Below are 22,877 nucleotides of genomic sequence, written 5' to 3' on the forward strand. Positions count from 1 at the left end.
ACTGTTTTGATGGTCGGGTGGAAAATCTAGTTAACTGAATAACCGGGAGGAAAAAGAAAGGCTTTTATTGTGACACTATCTTAACCGTTCCATAATGCGTTCATAGACAGGGATCCCAAGAAAATGCCCGTCCGGCTCCCCTTCAACCACGAAGACTTGCTACTTTTAAAGAATTTGGACCCCAAAAAATTACTTTATAGGAAGATAACAATATTTTTTTACATTGTACTCTCTCCGATTCCAGCTTTAAGAATTAATTATAAGATTTATTTTAATCATAAATACATTATTTTAATCCACTTAGTTTATGTCGATTTTTTGTACACGATCAAACCATTTTTTTTTTAAGTTCTTTTAAAGCACGAGGTTGTAAGTTTAAAATGTGTTGTAGAGAGTATAATAACTGTGTGAGTTATGGTTAAAAGAAAATCTACTTTGTCTCCCAAAATGCGTCCAACATGTGTTATTGGAATTAGAATAATGGGATAAGAGAAGTAGTTTTAACTAATAATTAACTAAGTTAACTATTTAATTTATACAAATTAGTTATATAATAAGTCATATATTTCGGAGGGAGTTATTCTTAGTTATTAACATGTTAAAATATAAAATATAAGTAGTAGAGAACTGTTGGCCTGTAACTTATATATATTGCAAAATGGATCAACAATTCTAAATAAATAAAAAATAAAAAGACTTTAAAATATAAAAGAGGAACCGAAAGTGCAACATATGGAGCCAAAACAACCGAAAGTGGAACTGTGGCGGATGTGGTGTTGAGACTCACAGTCAGGTGGTTGAGTATATAGAGTTATTATAATCCATCTGGTCCTATTTATAAGATAAAGAGAAAAAGTTTTTTTTTTATCCTTTTTATAAACCACATCGTTAAATTTTCAATATAAATATACTATTTCGGCCTTCATTTATTATGGTATATACATTAAATAAGAATGAAGTTGAAAAGTTATTATATTTTAATAAAAAATTAATGCAGTTTAAAGTTTTTCTTGGTTTGTATGGAACATGTTGAAAACGCCCTATAAATAGAACCAGAGGAGTATTATCGTTTTCGAATATTCCTCTTTATTATTATTATTCCCTCTTTAATTTTCCACAATATATATGTCCATGTCATATCAATATCTATGACTAATTATTTGACTTTACATGTATGAGAATCAACCAGAATATTATTTAACAAAAACAATCTATATAAATAAAAGAAACAAATCTAAGCCAGTTGATTTGATTTAATTATTTTTTCGCCTTGAAATCAATGAACTCAATCACTTACCAAATTTGATATTCGCATTTAATCGTATTTATTCATGTCGTCTGCCTCTTTGCATGAATGACCAGCTGATGATGACCAGGAGCGGAATTTAGAATCTCATTCTATATTCATATTATTATTCCTAAAAACAGAATATTCTTTCGCACCGACAAAAAAGTACTGGCCTTGTAAATTTCTTTTATTTTATTCCTTCAATAGATCTTAATTTTTTTTTTAACTTTAAGATAAAAAAATCTTTACTGCATTATATATTTAGAATGACAATTAAACGATTGTCTTTGTTCTTCATTGTCCTATATTTTGACCTCATTAAAATATATGAGGAGGAGTAGTGGTAGTAATAGTTTCAGTGGGAGGTGAAAATGACAAAAAGGATGGCAAATCCACAAAAAGTATAAAAACTTAATTATTCAAGGAATATGCTTAAACATGTGCGAGTATGTATTAACGTAGGGAATGGAAGCATATGCCCGATTAGTGATTCACATTCATTATATAAATATATATAAAAATAATTAAGACGTCTTCAATTGTTACAAGGACTCGATTCAATTAAGCAAGAAACTTTTTTTACCCAGGAGCAAAATCATCTATAGACATATCAATATAATGAAACACATTCGGCCGGGGACAAAGAAACAGTCACGTATATAATAACGAAACAATATTTTTCCTTTTCTTTTTAGGGGTAGGGGTGGGTACGTATACATATATATATATATATATATAAATGTGTGTGTGTGTGTGTATGGACAAAACTAATTATTTCAATTAGAATTGGTTATCAACAAACATATAATTCGTAATCGAACAATTACTCCAAATAATTTCTCCCTTTGATTCATCAATCATGTGTGCTATTCCAGCCCATCATCAATCATGCATGATTGAATTTTTCGTTGAGGAGGTTGAGAATTATTGAGATCTTCCTCATTATTATATTAGTACTATAAACATCATGCCCGTTGAAATTGTTTCGCATATATCATAAAAAATAAGAACAATCAAGTTCTATGAGGTTAAACCTTTTACTATAAACGTTGCCCTCATAACTTCGAAAGTTTATACTCCTTCAACCCTATATATAATATAGAGTTTTTTCATAGATATAATCCTATTTGTAAGATACATTTAAGGGATGTAAAATTTAAAACATTTCTTTTTTATTTTTACTCCCACTAATTACATGTTATATAACTACATTAATTAATTACCTATATCTTTCTTTCTTTTTTCTATTTGCTCTTTCTCTCTCTATAAATAAGGATATTTTTCAAATGTATATAGCATACATTCTATACACATTTATATTTTAAGTAATTTTAATTATTTTTTTGTTCATGTAACTTCGGTTATTTGTATCTTATGTATAAAAACAGAGAGGGTAAAAACCATGCTGGGAGTTCTGACCATTGGGGAAACCATAGGTCAACTTGTGATTTCACATCAACTTCCATTCCTAGCTATTCCAACATTGTTTGTTTCTCAATCGTTATTCAATGTACTACTTTAGTAGATGGCTGTCATTAATTAATTAATGTTTTGCTTACTTGATTGCCCATTAACATACTAATTACCCACTCTTTTTTTCCCTCTCTTATCAAATGAGCGAATTTGCAATTACTGTACATCTGCCTGCTTGTATATACACGAGTTGTCACTTTTTTCCTAAAGAATACTATTTCCTTAAATATTTGTGCATTAGGAAGAGACTGTATAATTGCGTCCACGTTGATCTTTAGGTGACAGTGTGTGTATAGGTAAGGTACGAAAGCACATTGGTCTTTTTAAAAACAATGAGTCCGCAGTCCGAACAAGGGCTACATATACGTCTAAGTGGTGATGAGTCGATCGAAACTCTTGTCGTCCCAACAAACGCCTAATTTGTCAGACATGTTTCTTTTAGTTTGGCGTTCTGTCATTCAACTCAACAGTAAAAGAAATTAAAAGAAAAGAAATTAAACAGAACAAATTAAAGCTTGCTTGTCATCATTCATAAAGAATCGATCCAATTTATTAAGACCAAAGAAGCGAAGTTCATTGACACACATTACATTATCTATTGCTTTAATTTTAGCTCTCTCTCTCTCTCTCTCTTTCTTTTCTTCTGGTGCCCACAATGCAGATAGATAGATGAATAATTGCCAGCCACCCTCGCATCGCATGTGCTCGTAAGAGAGAATATCTATATATGTTGAGGCATAAAATCTGGACCTTCCTACTCACACCACTCAATTTGAATAAAATGAATACAGACACAGAGACAGAGATCAGAGAAAGAGAGAGAGAGAGACTTATTATTGTTGGCCTTTGATCCAAGTGCATGAAAGAACGTGCATGGTCTGGTGATATACATGGAGGGACTTATTAGGTGTCGACTTATAATTCAGGCCACAGAATCCGCATCAGCCGACCACTAGGGTTATCAGAGTTTGTGTAGTTTGAGGATTGAACACGTAGCTACGTTTAATTTTATTATTGTATATATTAAGAGGTATCTTGTACGTGTGCGTGTAATGTTTGGCAAAATATGTAAAGAAAGAAAAGAGGGCTGAGAAGATGCTCTAACACACATGTGGTGTCTGGGATATAGCGGAACAGGGTGCATGGCGTCTTATTATTTATAGGTATCGATTCACTTTCTCTTAGTGTGATTTCGTGACACGTTGGTTTCCATGCACTTAGGAGTCGTTCAATGTTTCTTGTTGGGTAGGCGGTTAACAGTAGTCTACCACTCTCACACACCTCACCTAGATACCTAAGCTAGTTGTTTTGTTAATTAATTAATATAAGCCTGTTAAAAACATTTATTATTAATTAGTCTCAGAAAAATTCGTATGGAGAAAGAGGAATCCAGCTAATGCCTTAGCGTTCAAGTTCTACGACGACATCCAATAGTTGTCAGCCTCCACCTTCGTTCCCTCAATGTTGGCCATACTATGTATGATTTTACGACTTTCGATAATGGAAAGAAATTTATAGAAGCGTAAGTATGCTGATCAATATTGAAGATAACTTCATATAAAATGATCAAGAGGGGGAAATAAAACAGGAACAAGGTGTCATTTCTCATTTTAGTTTAGTAACACTAATATAATTTAATACTAATCCAATTGAACTAGTTTGTTTATCCAGATATTTGAGACAAGCTTAGCTGATGATGAGGGTGATGAGACATGTTCAATTTCTTTATCCAAATGAATGTGAAAAGGAAAAAGGATGTTTAGTTGCGGAGATTTAGGCTAAGAATGCGGGAACACTATAAAATATTAAACAAAGTATAAAGATCCTCTAGAATCTACCTTTACAGCAAAAACTTTCCAGTAAAAAAAATTGATACAAAAATTAAATTTGTTTGTGATTTTTCCTACTATTTTTTTCCTTTTTAAAATTATATGAGAACTTTATAACAGTGTATTTTCAAAATATTTTTATGTTATAACTATTTTTGGGGTTTGTTCTTATTATATTTTCCCTTCTCGAAACTAAAAAGAACAAATTTTATATTACTCCTTTCATCAGTCTTATATATAAGTTTCTCTTAACTAATTCATAAAATCTAAAAAAAATGTAGGTAAGTTGTTTATTTAGAATTAATATGTAGAAAATTTTTGACATTTCTTTTCAAAACGCCCTCTATCATTAATAATTATAGTTTAATGTGCAGAAATAAAAATCATGTCCGAATAAATAAGGGTATTAAAGAAAAAGAACATTTAATATGGGAGATCAGACCAGAAAAGATGAGACTTTATATTTGGGACCAAGTCAATTTTTTTTTGACTTGATTGCTGTTCTAACCAATATATATATATATATATATATATATATATATAGTGTCGGCCGGCAAAAGATCTCCATCAGATGGATCATGGAATTAATAAAATATTTGCATGCACAAATATATAGATTAATGTATTAATTGAACAAAAGTAGGTTAAAAAATAAGAGATGCTGAAAAAGCATATAGAATATACGAAGACACAGTTAATAATGAAAGTGCGAGAGAAAGAAAAACCTGCATGTGAGAAAGCTCTGAAAGAGACGACGACCTATGGTAGTCTGATGCGCTTTGTTAGGTGATCCAACTATATATATAATACCAGTAATTAATAAATTAATTAACTCTGCTTAAACCCAATTAAGAAAATCAATTAATTGACTGGCTAGCTAGATACCCTTTCTCTCTTAAATATAATACTCATCCGGTCCTTCATATAGGACCCAATTCTTGATTTAGTTTTGGTCCTAAATATAAGACCCATTTTCATATTTATCAATTTTCTCTAAATTACCCCTATAGATACTCTCTCACCCATAATCAAGTAGAAGAGGGAGATGGGGTATTAAGAAAGATTATGGAATTTTGGAAAAAATGTCTCACTTTTCTTATAATTAACTAACTTACCTAACTTCCTTAATCTAATCAAATTAGTTAAATGGGTCTTATATTAAGGATCGGAGGAGTATATATACAATATAATGAATAATAGTATCGTAAGGCTTACGTTTCAAAGACTTATCATGCAAGTAATTAAACATGGCCTCACGCGTCAACGGAGGATTCTGTGGGTTTCGTCGTACTAGGTTGCATTCTGGTGCATGCAAAGCAAACAAATACACCCACACACACACATGTCGACATCTCTCCTTCGTTGTCTTTTTTGTCTCTTGTTGAATTTCTTCGTCTCTTTTAATAAAACACACACGAGTCAGAGAGATCTAGAAAAACGTTAAGGGCATCTTATTATATATATTTGGTTTGGTTTTGACAAAAAAGAAAGAAGAAGCGTGACAAAACCATTATATATATATTCGTACGTTGAGAGAGTTGAGCATAGTTTCATGTCTCGGTTCAAAGAAGGGGACCAGAAACACCACCACAGAATCGTCTTGCGCTCTTATTTTATTCCCATATTACTTTGACAACAAGTCACACCAGAAACCTACGATCAACTTTATTATGTGTGTTCTCAACTATCCACGCTGTTGCATTGTTCCCTCATATTGTGTGTTGTACAGTTTCCATTACAGCCCTGCATAAGCTAAATAAATTCTTTAAAGTATTTATATTTACTGCTTTTTTCAAACTAGTTTGTCTTAACTGATATATAAACCTAATAATACACATAAATATTTCAGAAAATCATGTGATATGCTACCTCTGATCTTAATATTATAAACTTCGTTTGTAAAAATCTCATTGTGTAGACTACAAACAAGTTTTATAATGAGGACCGAGATAATATGCTATTAAATAGAGTTTATTTAGCTTTTTTAATCTCCCCAAACTAATCAATTATGTTTTATATTGAAGATGATAAGTATTATTTCTCAAAAGTCTTGATATTTGTCTGTGGACGCTAGGATGTTGGGTACGTAAGAAACCCTAACGTAATTATATGTTATCTTTGTCACAAGCATGATTTCGGGGGGAAAAACATAAAAACTCTCGAGTTTAATTTCATTGAGAATGAAGCGAGCTTGAAGGGGTTCCATTTATGTATTATTATTATTTATTTCATTTTAAAGAATGGTTAATAATTACAAACTTGAGGTTATAAATAAGACTGAACTCGCCGCGACCTTCCACTTACTAAAAAAATTTTCATATCATTAGGCTGTAAAGTTATTCACGAATTGTGTATTATTAAATGAATGTATGAATATTTTGTTAGCATCAATAGCTGTTTGTTTTGCGGTGCTCAATCTTTTCCATTGGGCGTCATTTTGATTTTTGAATGGGGCCCCCATGTAAAAATTTTTAAATATTCTACCCTTTTTTTTACTACTCCCTCCGTCCAATTATAGAGCCAATTGACTAATTTGAGGAGATTAAGAAAGTAAGTTGAGTTAGTTATTTGTCCTAAATATGTGTTGTTTTTCCTAAAATATTCTTACTAATCAAGTGTATTGACTAGAACTATCATTGTTAGAAGGGCTACTTTGGAAAAAAAATATATAAATATGAGAGACAAACTGGATGGGGTCTTATATTTAGGACCAAAATAAAAATCAAACAGGGTCTTATATTAAGAACTGGAGGTAGTATTAATTAACTTTTAACATGTAGTATTTAATTAGCCAAATTCTACTATTGTTAAAAATACTGGGACGGATTGTATTTTGGGGTGATGAATTTTGATGTGGAGAAATAGCTTTTGAATTATATATATCTTGAGGATAAATCTGATGGCTGAGACGAAAGATGAAAAGAAAATTGATTATCAAAGAAATTAGAGATGGGCGGAAACTGGAAAGAGAGTTCCGAAAGGGTACGCATTTGAATGGAAATAAAGCAGAATAATCCAAAATCACGAAGGTGCTTTCCTCAAAATTCATCACAGCTTCAGAAAGTCAAAAGTTGGAAAATTTCAAGACGCGTAAATAAACTAATTCAAACAAATTAACACGCGCAAATAAACTGATTGTTACACGGAGCCTAGTATCGCTATCTAGCATTCAAATCTTCATGATATAATTTAAAATAAGAAAGCAAGATTATGCGAAATTATTTGTCTTTTTAACTTTTTAATTTTTGGTGATAATTAACTAATAATGTGAATATCATAAATTCATGAGTTCATTTCAATATTGGTATATACATTGGGAGAGCCTTTTATTATTGCAGTAAAAATATCAGTGTAACAAGGATGAAGCAATATCAGTTTAGAAATTGACGGAAAGTTAAAATTAAAATTAACATAAGATACTTCAACCACTCTCCTGTTTAGTGTAATTACACTTATCTCTCCTTTATTTAAAAATGTACATTTTAATCCAAATACTTAAAAATACTTTAAAAAATATTTTTAATTCAAAATTATATTCAAATAAATTTTATTTATTAATTTAAACTTCATTTACTAAATTTATGTTTAATAATATTTAGTAAATTTAGACAATATTGAAATAATTTTTTACTTAAAAAAAAAAAGTTTGTTAAAAATTTGTGTAACTTTGTTGACAAATATATGTTAAATGAGATATATTGAAAAATTTAAATTAGAAAATTTACATATTATTATAATATGTTCAAAATTATATCTTTTAATATAATTGAAAATATACACACTTCGCAAGACATTTTCAAGCAACAAAATATTATATTCTAAGTAAGCTTAAATAAAATAGATTAAAAATATAAAATTATTGAGAAGGTAAAATTTTAGAATTATAAAATTAAATAACTTGATAATATAAAAAATTAATCAATAAAATAACACTACCTCCGATCTTAATATAAGAATTAGCTTCACGTTCAATTTGGTTCTAAATATATAAGACCCTAATTCACGTTATCTTTTATGTTTATATTTTTTTAAAAATATTTATTGTAGTAGTATACATCTTAAATCTTCTATCTAGGCAATAATCATACTAGGAAAGATAACACATATTTATTATAAATAACTAATTTAATAAACTCTCTTAATCTATTTAAATTAATCAATTAGTTTTTATATTAAGGATAAAAAGTAGTATAACAAAAAATTGAAAAATATATAATAATATGACTCTTTTTAAAATGGGCAGAAGGTACCGGCAGATAGAATAAAAAAGAGACAAAATTGAGGCCGACATACCTCAACGGCAGAGGCTTTAAGTGAACGGCCCTCAAGAGACCAATTATGGAAACCCCGCACTGCCTTCCGTGGCCAATGCCAGCCACTATTATCTGCATATTTCTTTTGCTTTTTTTGAATATAATTTGTATTATTATTATTTTTTTTAAAGGAGGAAAATAAATGGTGGGAACGGAGAATGGAGAGCGAGTGAGAGTGGCACAAGTCCATAGGAATGAGCCCACGTGGACAGATCCTTTTAGCTGCCAACACCCATGGCTTCACCACTCCTCTGCTCAGAAGACGGCTGCCCTCCTCTTCCCCTGTTAACCAAGGACTCTTCTGTCATTTCCTCCCATATTCTTTTTTTACTTTTTGCTTTTAAAAACAGACAATAGATATTTTTGACAACAATGTTACATTTTTTTAGATATTAATTATCTTCAAATAATTTTAACTAATACTACATCCTGTCCTTAATATAAAAGCTAATTAACTAATTTGAATAAATTAAAAAAAGTTAAGTTAGTTATTTACGATAAATAGGGGTTATCTTTTTTAAAATATTCTTGCTAATTAAGTATATTCGCTAGAACTACTATTATCACAAGAAGTACCTTCAAAAAATAGACAAATATGAGAGACAAAGTGAATTAAGATCTTATATTTAATACCAAAATAAAATTCAAGCAAGCTCTTATATTAAGGACCGAAGGTAATATTTCGAACAACATAATTTGTTTAATTGTTTCTTATAAAAAGGACATAATTCTTATAATTTCATTGAATTAGGTGTGCGTACTTAAATTTCAAAAAATACTCACAATGTTATAAAAGATGTAGATGGTAGAGTATCATTAAAAACAATTATAGCCAACTCATTAAATCTGTTTTAAATGGAAAATTTTTAACTTTATTTATATTAAATGAGATTTTCAGAAAAAGAAGAAAGAAAAAAAAGTATAAAGAGTCACATTCAAGTATAAACTATAAAGATAAAATTAACAAATAAACATTAATTATTATTCAAGCGATCCTTATATTGTAGATCAAAAACTTTTTCTAGAAGTAACTTATATCTCCAATGAATGAAAAAGCATAATAACGTAGTGCTAGATTGAAAAGGTACTTTTTTAATTTATCGTTATATAACTATACCATCAAAACAAACAATGAGAAAAGAAGTTGGTGGAGTGAAAATGAATCGATTTCCTAAAATTATTTTATTTAGGATTTTAATATGACATACTAACACCAAATATAAGATAATTACAAAAAAATATATATGGTACTCCATCTAATCCTAAGAATTAGATAACAAATATATAGAGGTTTAAGAAATTACTTGACTAAGTCATTTATAAAAGAATAAAACTTACATCAAGTTCATTATATTCATTATGTGAAGTCCTTAATTATGCATGACCATATATTTTTTATATTAGTATTTAATAGAATTTAATTATAAATTTACATGAAGAAAAAAAAATAATTATGTATAATTAGAAAACTTGATATAGTAAATATAAAAAATTTCATACAAGTTTTCCTTTTATAAAAATATGCGTTGGCTTTTTTAAGATATTTATAGTAGAAAGTAAAATAAAATCTCAAAAGATATGAATGAGAGTGCAGTGCAGGGGAACCAAACCGGAGGAAAAGACCAAAAACAGCCTCGAAGGGGGCGGTGGGATGGTGGGCCCTACAGGTGAGGGGACACAGTCGGGGCTTCAGTTTACAACCTCTTCTTTTTTTCTTCTCATCTTTTTTTTTAACTGCTAGATTAATATTTTAACAGTTTAGATTTAAATCTTTTTAAAACTATTATTAAAATATTAAATTATAAAGATAAATAAATTATAAATCATAAACTATATTAAAATTTAATTCTAATAGTTTGTAAATGTACTAAAATGTTTATAAAATTTTTTTATAAATAGTATATAAAAATTAAAATCTAAATTGTTAAAATATATTAATCTAACTGTTAAAAAAAAAAAGAAAAAGAAAAGAGACGATGGGAAGGGAGGGGGAGAGGTTCTGAACCGTGTGGCAAGCGTGGGACCCTGCCTGGGCGTTATAGGAGCTTCTGGTTGCAACTATAAATCCATGCCTCCACCCTCTGCTTCTTTCCCCACTCACTCACTCAATATCTCCCTTCTTCGACCTCTTCTTGCTCTCTCTCTCTCTTCACACACTTTAAAATCACCATTATATTCCTCTATATATCTTCCCCTCCAATCTTTAGGTATTCCCTTCATTTCATTTCAGTTGTTGAACATCATAATCACCATGCTCTGTTATTCTCAACCCCTTCATAACATGCTTGTTTTGCAGAGATATGACGCAGCAGAATGTGATGGTCTCTGATGCCAATTCCAGAATCAACCTGGCTTTCACCGCCGCCGCCGTCTCTAACTCCTTCAATTTCACCACCGCACCTCACAAGCCCCCCGCACCACTCGGCGGCGGCTTCATCTCCATTTCAAGGAAGAAGTTCTTGAAGACCCTCGACATCAGTGGAGCCGCCAAAATTAATTCCTGGGTTGACTCCATGCGGGCCTCTTCCCCTACACACCGCTCCACCACTCTCACCACCTCTCCTTTTGACCCAGAACGCAACTCTTGGATCGTGAGCCCCTCTCTCTCTGTGTCTCTGTCTCTAACTCAGGTCAACTTTTTCATCACTTATGAATCTAACCATATGTATGATCAAGCAGCTTCATCACCCATCTGCATTAGACATGTTTGAGCAAATCATCGACGCTTCCAGAGGAAAGCAAATAGTTGTGTTTCTCGACTACGATGGGACGCTCTCGCCTATCGTTGACGACCCTGATCGAGCTTTCATGTCCAATGGGGTTAGTTCTGTTGCCGACTCTAAATTAAATTATTCAACTACTCTCTCCAAACTGGATAGTAAGATCCTCAATCTATCTTACGTACGTGTTAACAGATGAGGAAGACGGTGAGAAACCTTGCCAGGTGTTTTCCCACCGCTATAGTTAGCGGCAGATGCAGAGACAAGGTGCATTTCATAGGCTTCTTTTGGTTTCTTTTCTCAAACATCGTTATACATATACATGTATATATATAAACACTCTTGTGTCCTTTCCTTTCTTCCATGTTTGATTAAATTCGCAATTGTTTCACAATATACAGGTGTACAACTTTGTTCGCTTGGCAGAGCTATATTATGCAGGAAGCCATGGGATGGACATTAAAGGCCCGACCAAAATCTCTAAATACAATAAAGTGAGTATATCCACTTAACACTACAGCTCTATAATGGCATTTCTCTCTTTCTATAACACAGTTGACTGATTAACTATGCTCTGCAGGACAGTAAAGCGATTCTGTTTCAGCCTGCCTGTGAATTTTTACCCATGATAGATAAGGTTGGTGGTTTTTTATTCATGATTTCTACTTTCGTCTTACGATCAATCGAGTCTCGAAGATGTGAAAAAGATAAACTTTTTTCTCTCTCTCCCCCACGAACTCTCAGGTGTATCAATTGTTACTTGAGAAAACAAGCTCAACTCCTGGAGCTAAAGTGGAGAACAATAAGTTCTGTGTCTCTGTTCATTTTCGCCGTGTTGATGAAAAGGTACGAACCATTCTTCCTTTTTCCCACTGTAATCTCATGCAACTATTTTTTCACTCTGCTCTGATGAATCAAATTAAATGCTTGCTTTTATACACAGAAATGGAGCGAACTGGCAAACCAGGTTAGATCGGTGTTAAAGGAATACCCCAAGCTTCGTCTTACTCAAGGAAGGAAGGTGGGCCCAGCTGGTTCTGTAGTTTATTCTATTCTTGATATTTACTTTGAGGTTGTTAATTAAGAAAGATCAAAGAATCGATGTCTCACTTTCAATGCGATTTGCTTGAATCAGGTACTTGAGATTCGTCCCCCCATTAAATGGGACAAAGGAGAGGCCTTGGAATTTTTGTTAGAGTCACTTGGTAAGTCCACAATGTTGAAACTTGTGTTTCATTAACCCACCAAGTCCACTTAATTGATCGTTCGATAATATTAATATAAGTAAATATTATTGGACAAGTAGAGGGGAAAAAAAGAAGGAAAAAGACAGAAAGGAAGACCTCTAATGAATGGCCAAAGAGCTTCATAAGTTGTCAACTTTTTTGTTTTGCTCTGGTGGGGATGTGTTTGCCAATCTGAATAGTAAATCCAAATATGTCGACAGGATTTGCCAACTGTGCAGACGTGTTTCCTGTTTACATTGGAGACGATCGATCCGATGAAGATGCATTCAAGGTATCCAATGATATTACTTTGATTCCTTCCTTCACTTTTTTTTTTCCCCCAAAAAAAGTCTTCTTCTTCTTCTCCAAAAACAAACACTAGGCTCCCACACACTCACTTTAATTATTATATATTATTATTACTACTACTACTACTTTAGAAAGCTTGTTATTAAGTATTTATCCTCTAATGTCGTGCTGCAAAAAACAGAAACTGAGAGAGAGAGGACAAGGGTATGGCATTCTTGTCTCCAAATTTCCGAAAGATACGAGTGCATCTTACTCTTTACAAGAACCCGACGAGGCAAGTACACATTTGAGACCTCATATTTTCTCCACAAATATATATTAATAATATATGGTTGTTTATTTTCTGATTAACACACACACACACACATATATATGCAGGTGATGGATTTTCTTCAGCGATTAGTGGAGTGGAAAAGAGTTTCGGTGCGAGCTCGTTCCAGGGTGTAAATGACATAAATGTAAATGTCTACCCTGCCAAAAAAAAAGCTCAGGGTGGTAGGATATGGTATAGGACACTTGTTAATTTTTGTTCAGCTAAGAGGAACAAGACAAATATGTAAGGATCGATAAAGCAAAAGCCGAAGAAAGACACAAGTGTCTTTCTTAGTTTAGATGTGACCAGCTAGCCAAGTACAGGAGGAACATATATATATATATATATATATATCATTAATTATGTCATTGTGTAACTTCAGAAGTTCAGATATATCTGTCTACCTAAGTCTTAAAGCATTAATTGGATCGAGCTGCTGCTTTATTTATAGTTATCGCGATCCATGGATTCATTAGCATCCGAGCTCGTTCATTTGTTTCATCACTGGCCATACATAATATATAAATATATATATATATATAAAGATGCTGTGAAGGATAAGATAATCGAAGGCATCTATGATTGGGTATATGGAGATTCAGGTAATTAGGGGGTCCCTTATATCAACTATATATCGATCTCTCAAGGACTTGAAGCATTTTATACATCAAATCAAAGCTGACTCAAAAGTGGCAGTTTTGATCTTCTCTTTTTAGTGCTCAAAGTCATCATTGAAACCTTTTAATTATTACCAGTCCAGATGCATTCCCATGGTCTTAATTCCCTCTGATATATGCCATACTAGCTCCTCCCACATTAATTTTTTAATATCCCTCCATGGATTCTTAAATCAAAACGCAATATCTGTGTGCTGTACATGTGTAAGCTGTTGGACATTATATCAATAATTGCTGCAACGAACACAATATCATTTGAATTCTTTTTCTGGCAACTGCAAATTTAGTGGCGAATGCAATGAGAATTCTGGGCGGTCATCATTAACAAATTGCATAAAGAAACGTATTTACATTAAGTATTTGATTGTATCTTGAACAGGATTGCTTTCCATAAGAAAACACCTGTGAGCAACCGAAAAAAGAAAGCAGTGGAGCCAGAAATCAGGTAAGGAAGTTTCGTGGGGGTGAAATAAAAAGAAGAATGTGGATTTAACTTATTTATGAACATAGAGACCACGCTCGTTCTAATTTTTGTCGGGGGGAAAAGGAATAGGGAAAGAAAGGGGGTTGGGGCGGTTCCATTAATTATATACTTTAGCGTCCCACTTTCATATAAAATCAAAGGAATGCTTTATTTAAGTAGAATTGTGAGTTGGCACCATAATACGACAGAGCCAGACTGATATAAAAATTTGGCTTCACAAATCATGTGAAAATTGACCACAACAACTAATATATAAACACACATGCAAATAAAACTTTTATACTCCAAACACAACCAAAAAAAAAAACCATATACACAAAATCTACATTATATTGCCACATATTTTACAAATTTATATGCTCTACTCCAAGAATATTCTTTTTGGTAGAAACCAGCTGATGGCTAGAAACTAATCCTCTTGAGACGTAGAAATCACCAAAATGAGTTTTTATCTCTTTCAATAAAGCCTTTTCCATACACATGGTTTAATTCAAACTCAAAACATCATGTTCAAGAAACTCAGTTATCTACCAACCATACCGGGCTTTGTTGGTACTCTTTCAAGAATATTCTACACACACAACTTTATACAATGTAAAATAATGACAGTGCGAGTACGAGGACCTAGAAAAACAAGATGCATATATAAATAAGTTTGACACTACTCGTACATCTTAACATAAAATCTAAATGTATAAAATTCATGAATAAGAATTAACTCTTATCCAACATGGGATTTTTTTTTTTTTCCCGGTCACACGCACATATATGAACTCATCCTTGTCTCCAATAATGAGGTTCTTGAAAATAGTATATATTGATGGAATTAATAGGTGAAAATGTTGGGAAGGTGCGTTAGCGAAAGTGAAACAATGGAGGAATTATGGGAATGGTTGAATGAGGAGTTGGAATCCACTCAAAGTTAAAAGGAGATGGTTTGATGTGAAGAATAACACAATAATAGATATTTGGAGTAAAGACACCAACATGGTTCCAACCTTTCACAGCCCCTCTCTCTGTTCATTATATCGATGTTTGTGTCGGACGTGGAAAGATGGAGTCCACTAGATTTATTCCTATTAATATATAATTCTTTGATTCATTCGTCCAATACATTTAATAATTAATTAGTTGAATAAAAGTAAACACTTGACATGTTTCAATTATTGGTGAGAATAAAGATAAAAGTTAAACAAACACCATTCAACTTGTTATAATTCTATTATATATTTGTATATATCTTACTTTTTTTTTACCTTATAGTAGTCTTTTACTGACAAGAAAGAACAAAAACAAAAAGGTTAAAGAGTTTGAGCATTAACAATTACTAAGTAGCATTGCTTTTGAAAAAAGTATGATCGATCACTTTAATTTAGATCGTGCATAAACTGCTCTTGCACCCAACAACCCCAACCTGGATATATTTAATACTTTTCCGGGGAGAAAATTTATTACAATAACCCTAATATAGGAAACAACACATTCTTTTTCTTTATCTGGTTTATATTTTTTGTTACTTTATAGTACAAGCTAGCTAGATCCAAAGACGGATGGAATTAATCGTTTATTATGAAACCAGCATGTGACATTCAATAATTATTAAACCTCCACATGAATTTCTTGCTTCTTATTAACTAAACTCTCCCTATATATATATTTATGAATGGTACGTACAGGGGAATCGGGTTGACATGATTATTAAGAAGCACATCGAATCGGGAAGCAAAGCTTTGAAGCTGTGTTAGGTTGGTGGCTCGAATGCACGTGTCTGGTTGTTGGAAATTGAGAGGTGAAGAATTGTTAAATCAAGGAAAAGAAAAATATTGTGTTACTGCAGGTGTGTGTGTGTGTGTGGCCGTAAATAAAGTCATTAAAATATTAACTGGATGATGAGTTCTTAACTTATATATTTATTATTTATACTTTCAGATTTCTCATTAGATTCAACTAGATATTTTCCTTTTTTTTCTTTTTGGGGGGGGTCGGGGCTGTGTGGTGGATCCAATTGTTAAGTATGCCACACTCCTTCATGCATCCACAAGTATACAGATCCCATCTTCACCATCATCTGCAGACCAATATAGTACTATCTCATTTCGAACACACATACATACACCTAACAACGCACTATATATATACACACACTTTTCTGGTCATATTTATAAGTCACTTTTAACATGCTTTACACAGATCAAGAAAAAACTTTAAACTTTATTAACTCTTATTTAAAATTTAATAACTTTTTAATTTTATTCGTATTTAATATATATTATACTTCATGTAAACAAAGTTAATATAATAATAAATAAAAAATAAAATTATATATTCATACAAAAAATTTCTCTCAATGCCTTATAAATATGACCAAAAAATATCTTCTTTTTCTGCCTTGTAAATAGAACCAAAGAAGTATATGCTTACATGTGGACAACAACATAGAGTGGAATGTGCGGCGCTTCTAGACATTGGAAGCGTCATCCGATAAAAGCTTCAAACAATTTATAATCTTTAATTTAGGTTTTGTTTTCAAATTTGTTCATAATTATTTATTTTTTTCCTTTGCCATATATAATTGTTTATCATTACATTTCCAGATACATTCTCTTTCATCTTGTTTTTTATTTATTGCTTTTAACAAATTTTTTGTTACGCACAAATAGGTTTTTTTGAAGCTTATAATAAGAATTGAAGGGAGTATATATCAGTATATATACTGTTCTCATATTATTTGTAATACATTTTAAATATTTTTCATTAGAGTAAAAAAAATCTTAATCTCATTAATTTTGTTTTAAAATTTAATAATTTAATAATTTTATATTTATTTGATATATATTTTAATCAGAAGTTCAAAAGAAAAAAAATAAATTAAAGATAAAATGGTGCATTTATATAATAAATTTAATAAGGTGATTTATATTGGGAAAAAACTCTTTCTCTACCTTATAAATAGGACTCGAGCCTAGAGGAGCATATAATAAAATTTATAAATATAAACTATTAAATATATGCTTACTAGCTATAAAAGCACAAATTATTTGTTCAGATTATATTTCTGAAAAGTATGTTTAAATAATTTCAAACAGTATAAGGTTACCTTAATCTTCACATTTGGGTAATCGACAAGATTTGCACTTGGGGAATTGAAGGAAGTGGTAAACCGAAGCACATTCAATTAAGAGAATTTTTAGTTTTTTAAAACTATTTTGGAAAGCATGAATATATAATATCTAGCTAATTTAGCGAAGATATATGTGTGTGCGCGCGCCAACATATACAACAAATAATAATAGCCAATGAAAAAAAAAATTAAAACATGCTTAGCTTGGATATATCCAGGGTGAGATAAATATGACAATATACCCCGTAAAGAGAGACATCAAAGTGGTCAATAAAAAGCTAAAAAGCATTATGATAAATAGGTTTTGTTCGTTTCCTAGTGGCTGTCATGATATAATAATAATGATATTGATCTTTCATAAACTATTAATAGTTAAAGAGAAGAAGCATGTGAGTAGGTTAAGTGCTCATACACACATGAAAAGGTGGAACGCAACTTTGTGGAAAAGAAAGCAATATTTGTTTGATTTGAGGTTCTTCAAATCCCAATTGATATTCTCTTCGTAAGTCGTTGATCAGATGGATAAGTTCTAGAGTTTAATTTTGAATAACTTCTTATGGCCATTACGCATAATAATAATTTTGAAGCCTGAATCAATCAATCATTATATACAATTCTACGTTATTGTCTCTCTGTTTTAGATTAACTTATACATCTGTTATATGTTGCGTATACCAACAATTTATTGACTTGAAATTGTTCAAAATATTAGATAATTTTAGGAAAAAAAATAATATCTCTCAATCATCATGTTTCTTCTTTGGCATAAAAACTATTTAACTAATTTAAATAAATTAAATAAATCAACTAAATTAGTTAACTGATCTACTCAAAATGCCCCCTTTTTTTTGCCAACCCTTAAAATACCCATATATAACATTATACATATATATATATATCAATTTACAAGTTAAATAAATTAGTTTAAAAAAATGATAGATAAAGAAAATTAATATTATTATATTTAGGACCAAAACCAACCCTTAATTAGTGAGCTCCTACATATATTAGGAATCAGAGGGAGCATTGTATATTAGAGCTGGTAAGAAATACCTGCATTGATTATAATACCTCAAACAAAACTTGTTTTTCATTTGGGTTAAGGTGTAAATTTGCCTTAAAAATTTTCCCTTAAAAATATTAGATATTCGAATGTTTTTTAGGAGCAAATTTGTTTCGAAAGTTTAAAATTATAGTAATATTATCCTCGACCATTAAAAAACTCATGTTGACCGTTAAAATGGTAATATTGATCGTTAACATTTTTAATAATAAGGGCCAAGGCAAATTAGCTCCAAAAAAACTTCAGAGCAAATTTTCACCTTAACTATTTTCATTTATGCGATTGCGAAAGGCTTCAATTATTGATCAACTATTTTGAAAACAATTGTTGGACCCTAGCTAATCCATTGTCTGATGATCGACTTCTTTGAACTTTCAGTTACAAAAAGACTTCGCTAATTTCCTGTTTGACAAATGACAAGGACACACGTTTTTGTCATTAAGTATAATTCTTAAAAGCATCTGATTTGCATTCTGTCATCTTCCCCAACATAATCTAATTAATATACATATTTATATATATTTCAGACTTGTCAAGACACAACATGTGAGTATATTAAAAAAAAAAACACACACACACACACACACACAAATGCATGCAGCTTGTGATTTGTTCGAGGTAATTATGATCAAACTAACTTAACCAGTGAATTAGATCTAACCCTTGATGATTATAAATATATAACTCGAGATTTGGAGTATCCTTGGAAGAAAATGGACAAAGCTTCACAGGTCAGATAGTCTTTTATATTTATGGTATTGACAGCTTTACAAGTCAACTTCGATCCTTTTTTTTTTTATTTTGGCGTGCCAAAAAAGTCAATCAACTTCATCAGTCCCATAATTTGACGGTTTAACACCCTAATTAAGTTAGATTAGGGCAAACTACAGTGTCAAACAGACGCGTATATTTAAATTAATGATGACCAACCATATATAATAATAAATTTCAATAGGTCTATTGCATTATCCAAATTGGTCGAATGTCGGTCAAAGAGCACTACTAGTGTCTTTTTTTCATAATACCCAAATCATTTTCAATCAGCTTTCTCTTGGGGCTATTTTGCCCTATTGGAGCGTTGAAGAGCTATAATTATTTAATAATTAATTCTTCTTACTTGATAAGTTACCTGCCCTTTGGTTTTTGTTCAGGTCCATTATGACTTTTGGACACCATTTTTAATTAATTAGTCAGATGCAATAAGGCTAAAGAAGCAGTGGCTTTCAAGGTGCATTATATTACAAGTGTGCAATTTTTAGCAAGTTCGTTGAAATATTAAATTTTGAATTATGAGATCCCTGACAAAAAGGAATATGCTCTTGTTTATACCCATTCCTTATTAATTATCTGTATTATATGTACTCCTTTGGTTCTATTTATAAGTCACTTCTAACATATTTCACACAAATCAAGAAAAACCTTAAATTTTAATAACTCTCATTTAAAATTCAATAACTTTTTAGTTTTATTTTTATTTAATATATACTATACATCATGTAAATAAAATCAACAAAATAATAAATGAAGGGTAAAATTATACATCCATACAAAAAATTTCTTAGTATCCCATAAATAGGACCTAAATGTCTTCTTTTTCTACCCTATAAATAAGAGCAGAAGAATATTCGGCAACTGAATATAATAACTAGTTGAAAAATTTACTTTGCCCCTAAATATACGATTTTAATATTCAATTTGTCTCATAAATTTATATATTTTTTCAAACTATTCATAACGATTGCACATGTTAATTAAAAGATTTTTTTTTATCAAAGAGTAGTTCTAACTTAAATAATTAAAAAGAGTATTTTAGGAGAATTAAACCAATGAACACACATTTTTTGCCAACAAACCATCATATATTTTTAACATATAACTAACTAACTTAATTTTTTTATCATTAAAAATTAGTTATCTAATTTTCATATTAAAAATTGAAGAGAATATATATGATATTCTTATATTTTATTGTATGTTCTTTAAATCTTGTTATGTCTACATGTCATAATATCACCGATATCCAATATATATTATTCACCACTTTTATGTACTATACATTACCAAAATAATATAACTTTTACTTTGTCGATTAAGATATTTTATTGCAACGCCACCCACATGTTTGGATAAAATCTTAGGTTTGAACCCGGCGTTGGCATGTTTATGTGCGCGCCTATGTTTAATTATATTTTATAAAAAGATTTATTAAACTTACGCCAAAAATAAGAAATTAAACTTATTACTCTGTTCCTATATGTAAGTCATTTGTACTCTATTCTCGCATACCAAAAAAATACATTAAATTGGTAAAATTTTTCATATTTGTTCCTATTAAAGAAAGAGTATTAAAAAATATATATTGTACATTTTCTTTTACCTATTTTGTTATATTTAATAGAAGTAAAATTGGAAAAAAAAATCTCTATGTATGACAATAAAGATTGGATCTAATTCCCTCCACCGATGTGATGAAATACTGTTATTAAATAAGCATATTTATAAACATCCTTTAAATTTTGAAAATTTTGATTTCAGTGAAGTCTTCAGGTACCCACTCTGTGAGTCACTTGGGAAGGAGGAAAACCTTGCGCGTTGTTTATGAGATTGTAGGTGCCATATGAATCGACTTCTGTCCTTGAATCAATGCAAATATTGGGCTTGTAATGAAGTCCATGGGTTTGTTCTTGGGCATAAGAAAATCACCTGTATGGCCGATATTCAGTGATCCGCTTTGCTCAACTGGGTCTTCAATTTCTTTTCCAATAATCTGTTATTTAAATTTTCATTCATAATGGGCCATAAAAATGAGTTGTTCTCTTGTTCCTAACAATATCTCCTTCTCATACCCAACCAAAAAAAAAATCTCCTTCTTCATGGGAGGAGTTGGGTTTACTAGAAAAGGTTGATCTCTCACAATATAGATCAGATACTAAACCAATTAAGATAGTAGTTCAAAGATCAATGGATCATACCGAGATTAACTTAGGATCAAACCTATAACACCCTGAATTTTCTGACTTAAAAAGAGCGGAAAAAAATTTATTAAAAGTATTTAATGCCCAAGCATATTGGGAAAAATTATGGAATATTAGTTTTAAAGACTTAGAAATTTTATGAAATAGTTTATTTCCCAAAAAATGGCTTAAATAATTTTAAACTTAATTGTTGGAGCAAAAATGGCCTATTGTCTTAGAAAATTTAAGGAAAAATAGTTAGAAGTTTATAATTGAGCTAAAAATTTTAAGATAGTTATTTTATGATGTAAAGAAGCTAATTGAGGTATCAAATCCTTAAAATGAGTTAAGGATTAATTTCTAGAAACACTACAAAAAAATATGTCAATTGTAGCGGTTAGAGTGATAAATTTCTAGCGGTTTTAACCGCAACAAATAACATTTGTAGCGGTTAACAAAACCGCTAGAAAAACAGGCGTAAGAAAAATTTTCTAGCGGTTATGGCAACCGCTACACATTATGGTCAAAACGCTAGAAACTTTCTAGCGGTTAATAACCGCTAGAAAATATATAACGGAAAAACATTTCTAGCGGTTATAAAACCGCTAGAAAATGTGCCCGGAATAAAATTTCTAAAACCGCTAGAAACATGCTAAACCAAATCAATTTTGCCGGGAAGTAAATAATTTCAGTAGTGCGCGGAAATTTCTAGCGGTTAGAGAACCGCTAGAAATGTTTGGGAAATTAAATTTTCCCGCCAATTAAATTTCTGGAATGGCGGCAAAAAAAATTTCTAGCGGTTTGAACCGCTAGAAATTTTGGCGCAAAATTTAAATTTGACGAAATATTTCTAGCGGTTCGAAACCGCTAGAAATGTTTACCATGCCAGAAAAAAAAAATTTTGGTTTTTCATATAATAATTTTAAAAACCATTAAATAAATTATGTTGAAGAATTTTTGTTAATTTGTATAATTAGTTATATGTTACATTTTATATATTTAAATTTTGTAATAAACAATATGTAATTAAATTATGAATGTGTCAAAAGAAGTGAATTTAATTTAATAAGATAATTTAATTGAATATTTAATAAGATAGTTGAATTG

General features: G+C 30.8%; 1 protein-coding gene across 1 annotated transcript; it reads left to right on the top strand.

Moving 5' to 3' along the window:
• The first annotated feature begins 11,000 nt into the window (after window positions 1-11,000).
• On the top strand, window positions 11,001-13,769 carry LOC114758175 (probable trehalose-phosphate phosphatase J). The gene is made up of 12 exons (XM_028947201.1): window positions 11,001-11,110; window positions 11,200-11,494; window positions 11,583-11,723; window positions 11,819-11,890; window positions 12,025-12,117; window positions 12,204-12,260; window positions 12,368-12,469; window positions 12,567-12,644; window positions 12,759-12,828; window positions 13,071-13,141; window positions 13,340-13,432; window positions 13,537-13,769. Exons 2-12 carry the CDS (start codon window positions 11,204-11,206, stop codon window positions 13,603-13,605), a joined length of 1,137 nt encoding a protein of 378 aa, XP_028803034.1. The 5' UTR covers window positions 11,001-11,110; window positions 11,200-11,203; the 3' UTR covers window positions 13,606-13,769.
• The last annotated feature ends 9,108 nt before the right edge of the window (window positions 13,770-22,877 follow it).

This window comes from Neltuma alba, unplaced genomic scaffold (assembly GCF_004799145.2).
Source record: "Neltuma alba isolate B1F8T4 unplaced genomic scaffold, ASM479914v2 tig00001518_pilon, whole genome shotgun sequence".
Classification (NCBI taxonomy): Eukaryota; Viridiplantae; Streptophyta; class Magnoliopsida; order Fabales; family Fabaceae; genus Neltuma; species Neltuma alba.

Bases quoted from the DNA above. Each gene is read 5' to 3' on its own strand.
- LOC114758175 (XM_028947201.1), top strand. From the start codon at position 11,204: ATGACGCAGCAGAATGTGATGGTCTCTGATGCCAATTCCAGAATCAAC. The intron at 11,495-11,582 runs GTGAGCCCCTCT...ATGATCAAGCAG, and splicing joins CAGAACGCAACTCTTGGATC to CTTCATCACCCATCTGCATT. The intron at 12,118-12,203 runs GTGAGTATATCC...TATGCTCTGCAG, and splicing joins AAATCTCTAAATACAATAAA to GACAGTAAAGCGATTCTGTT.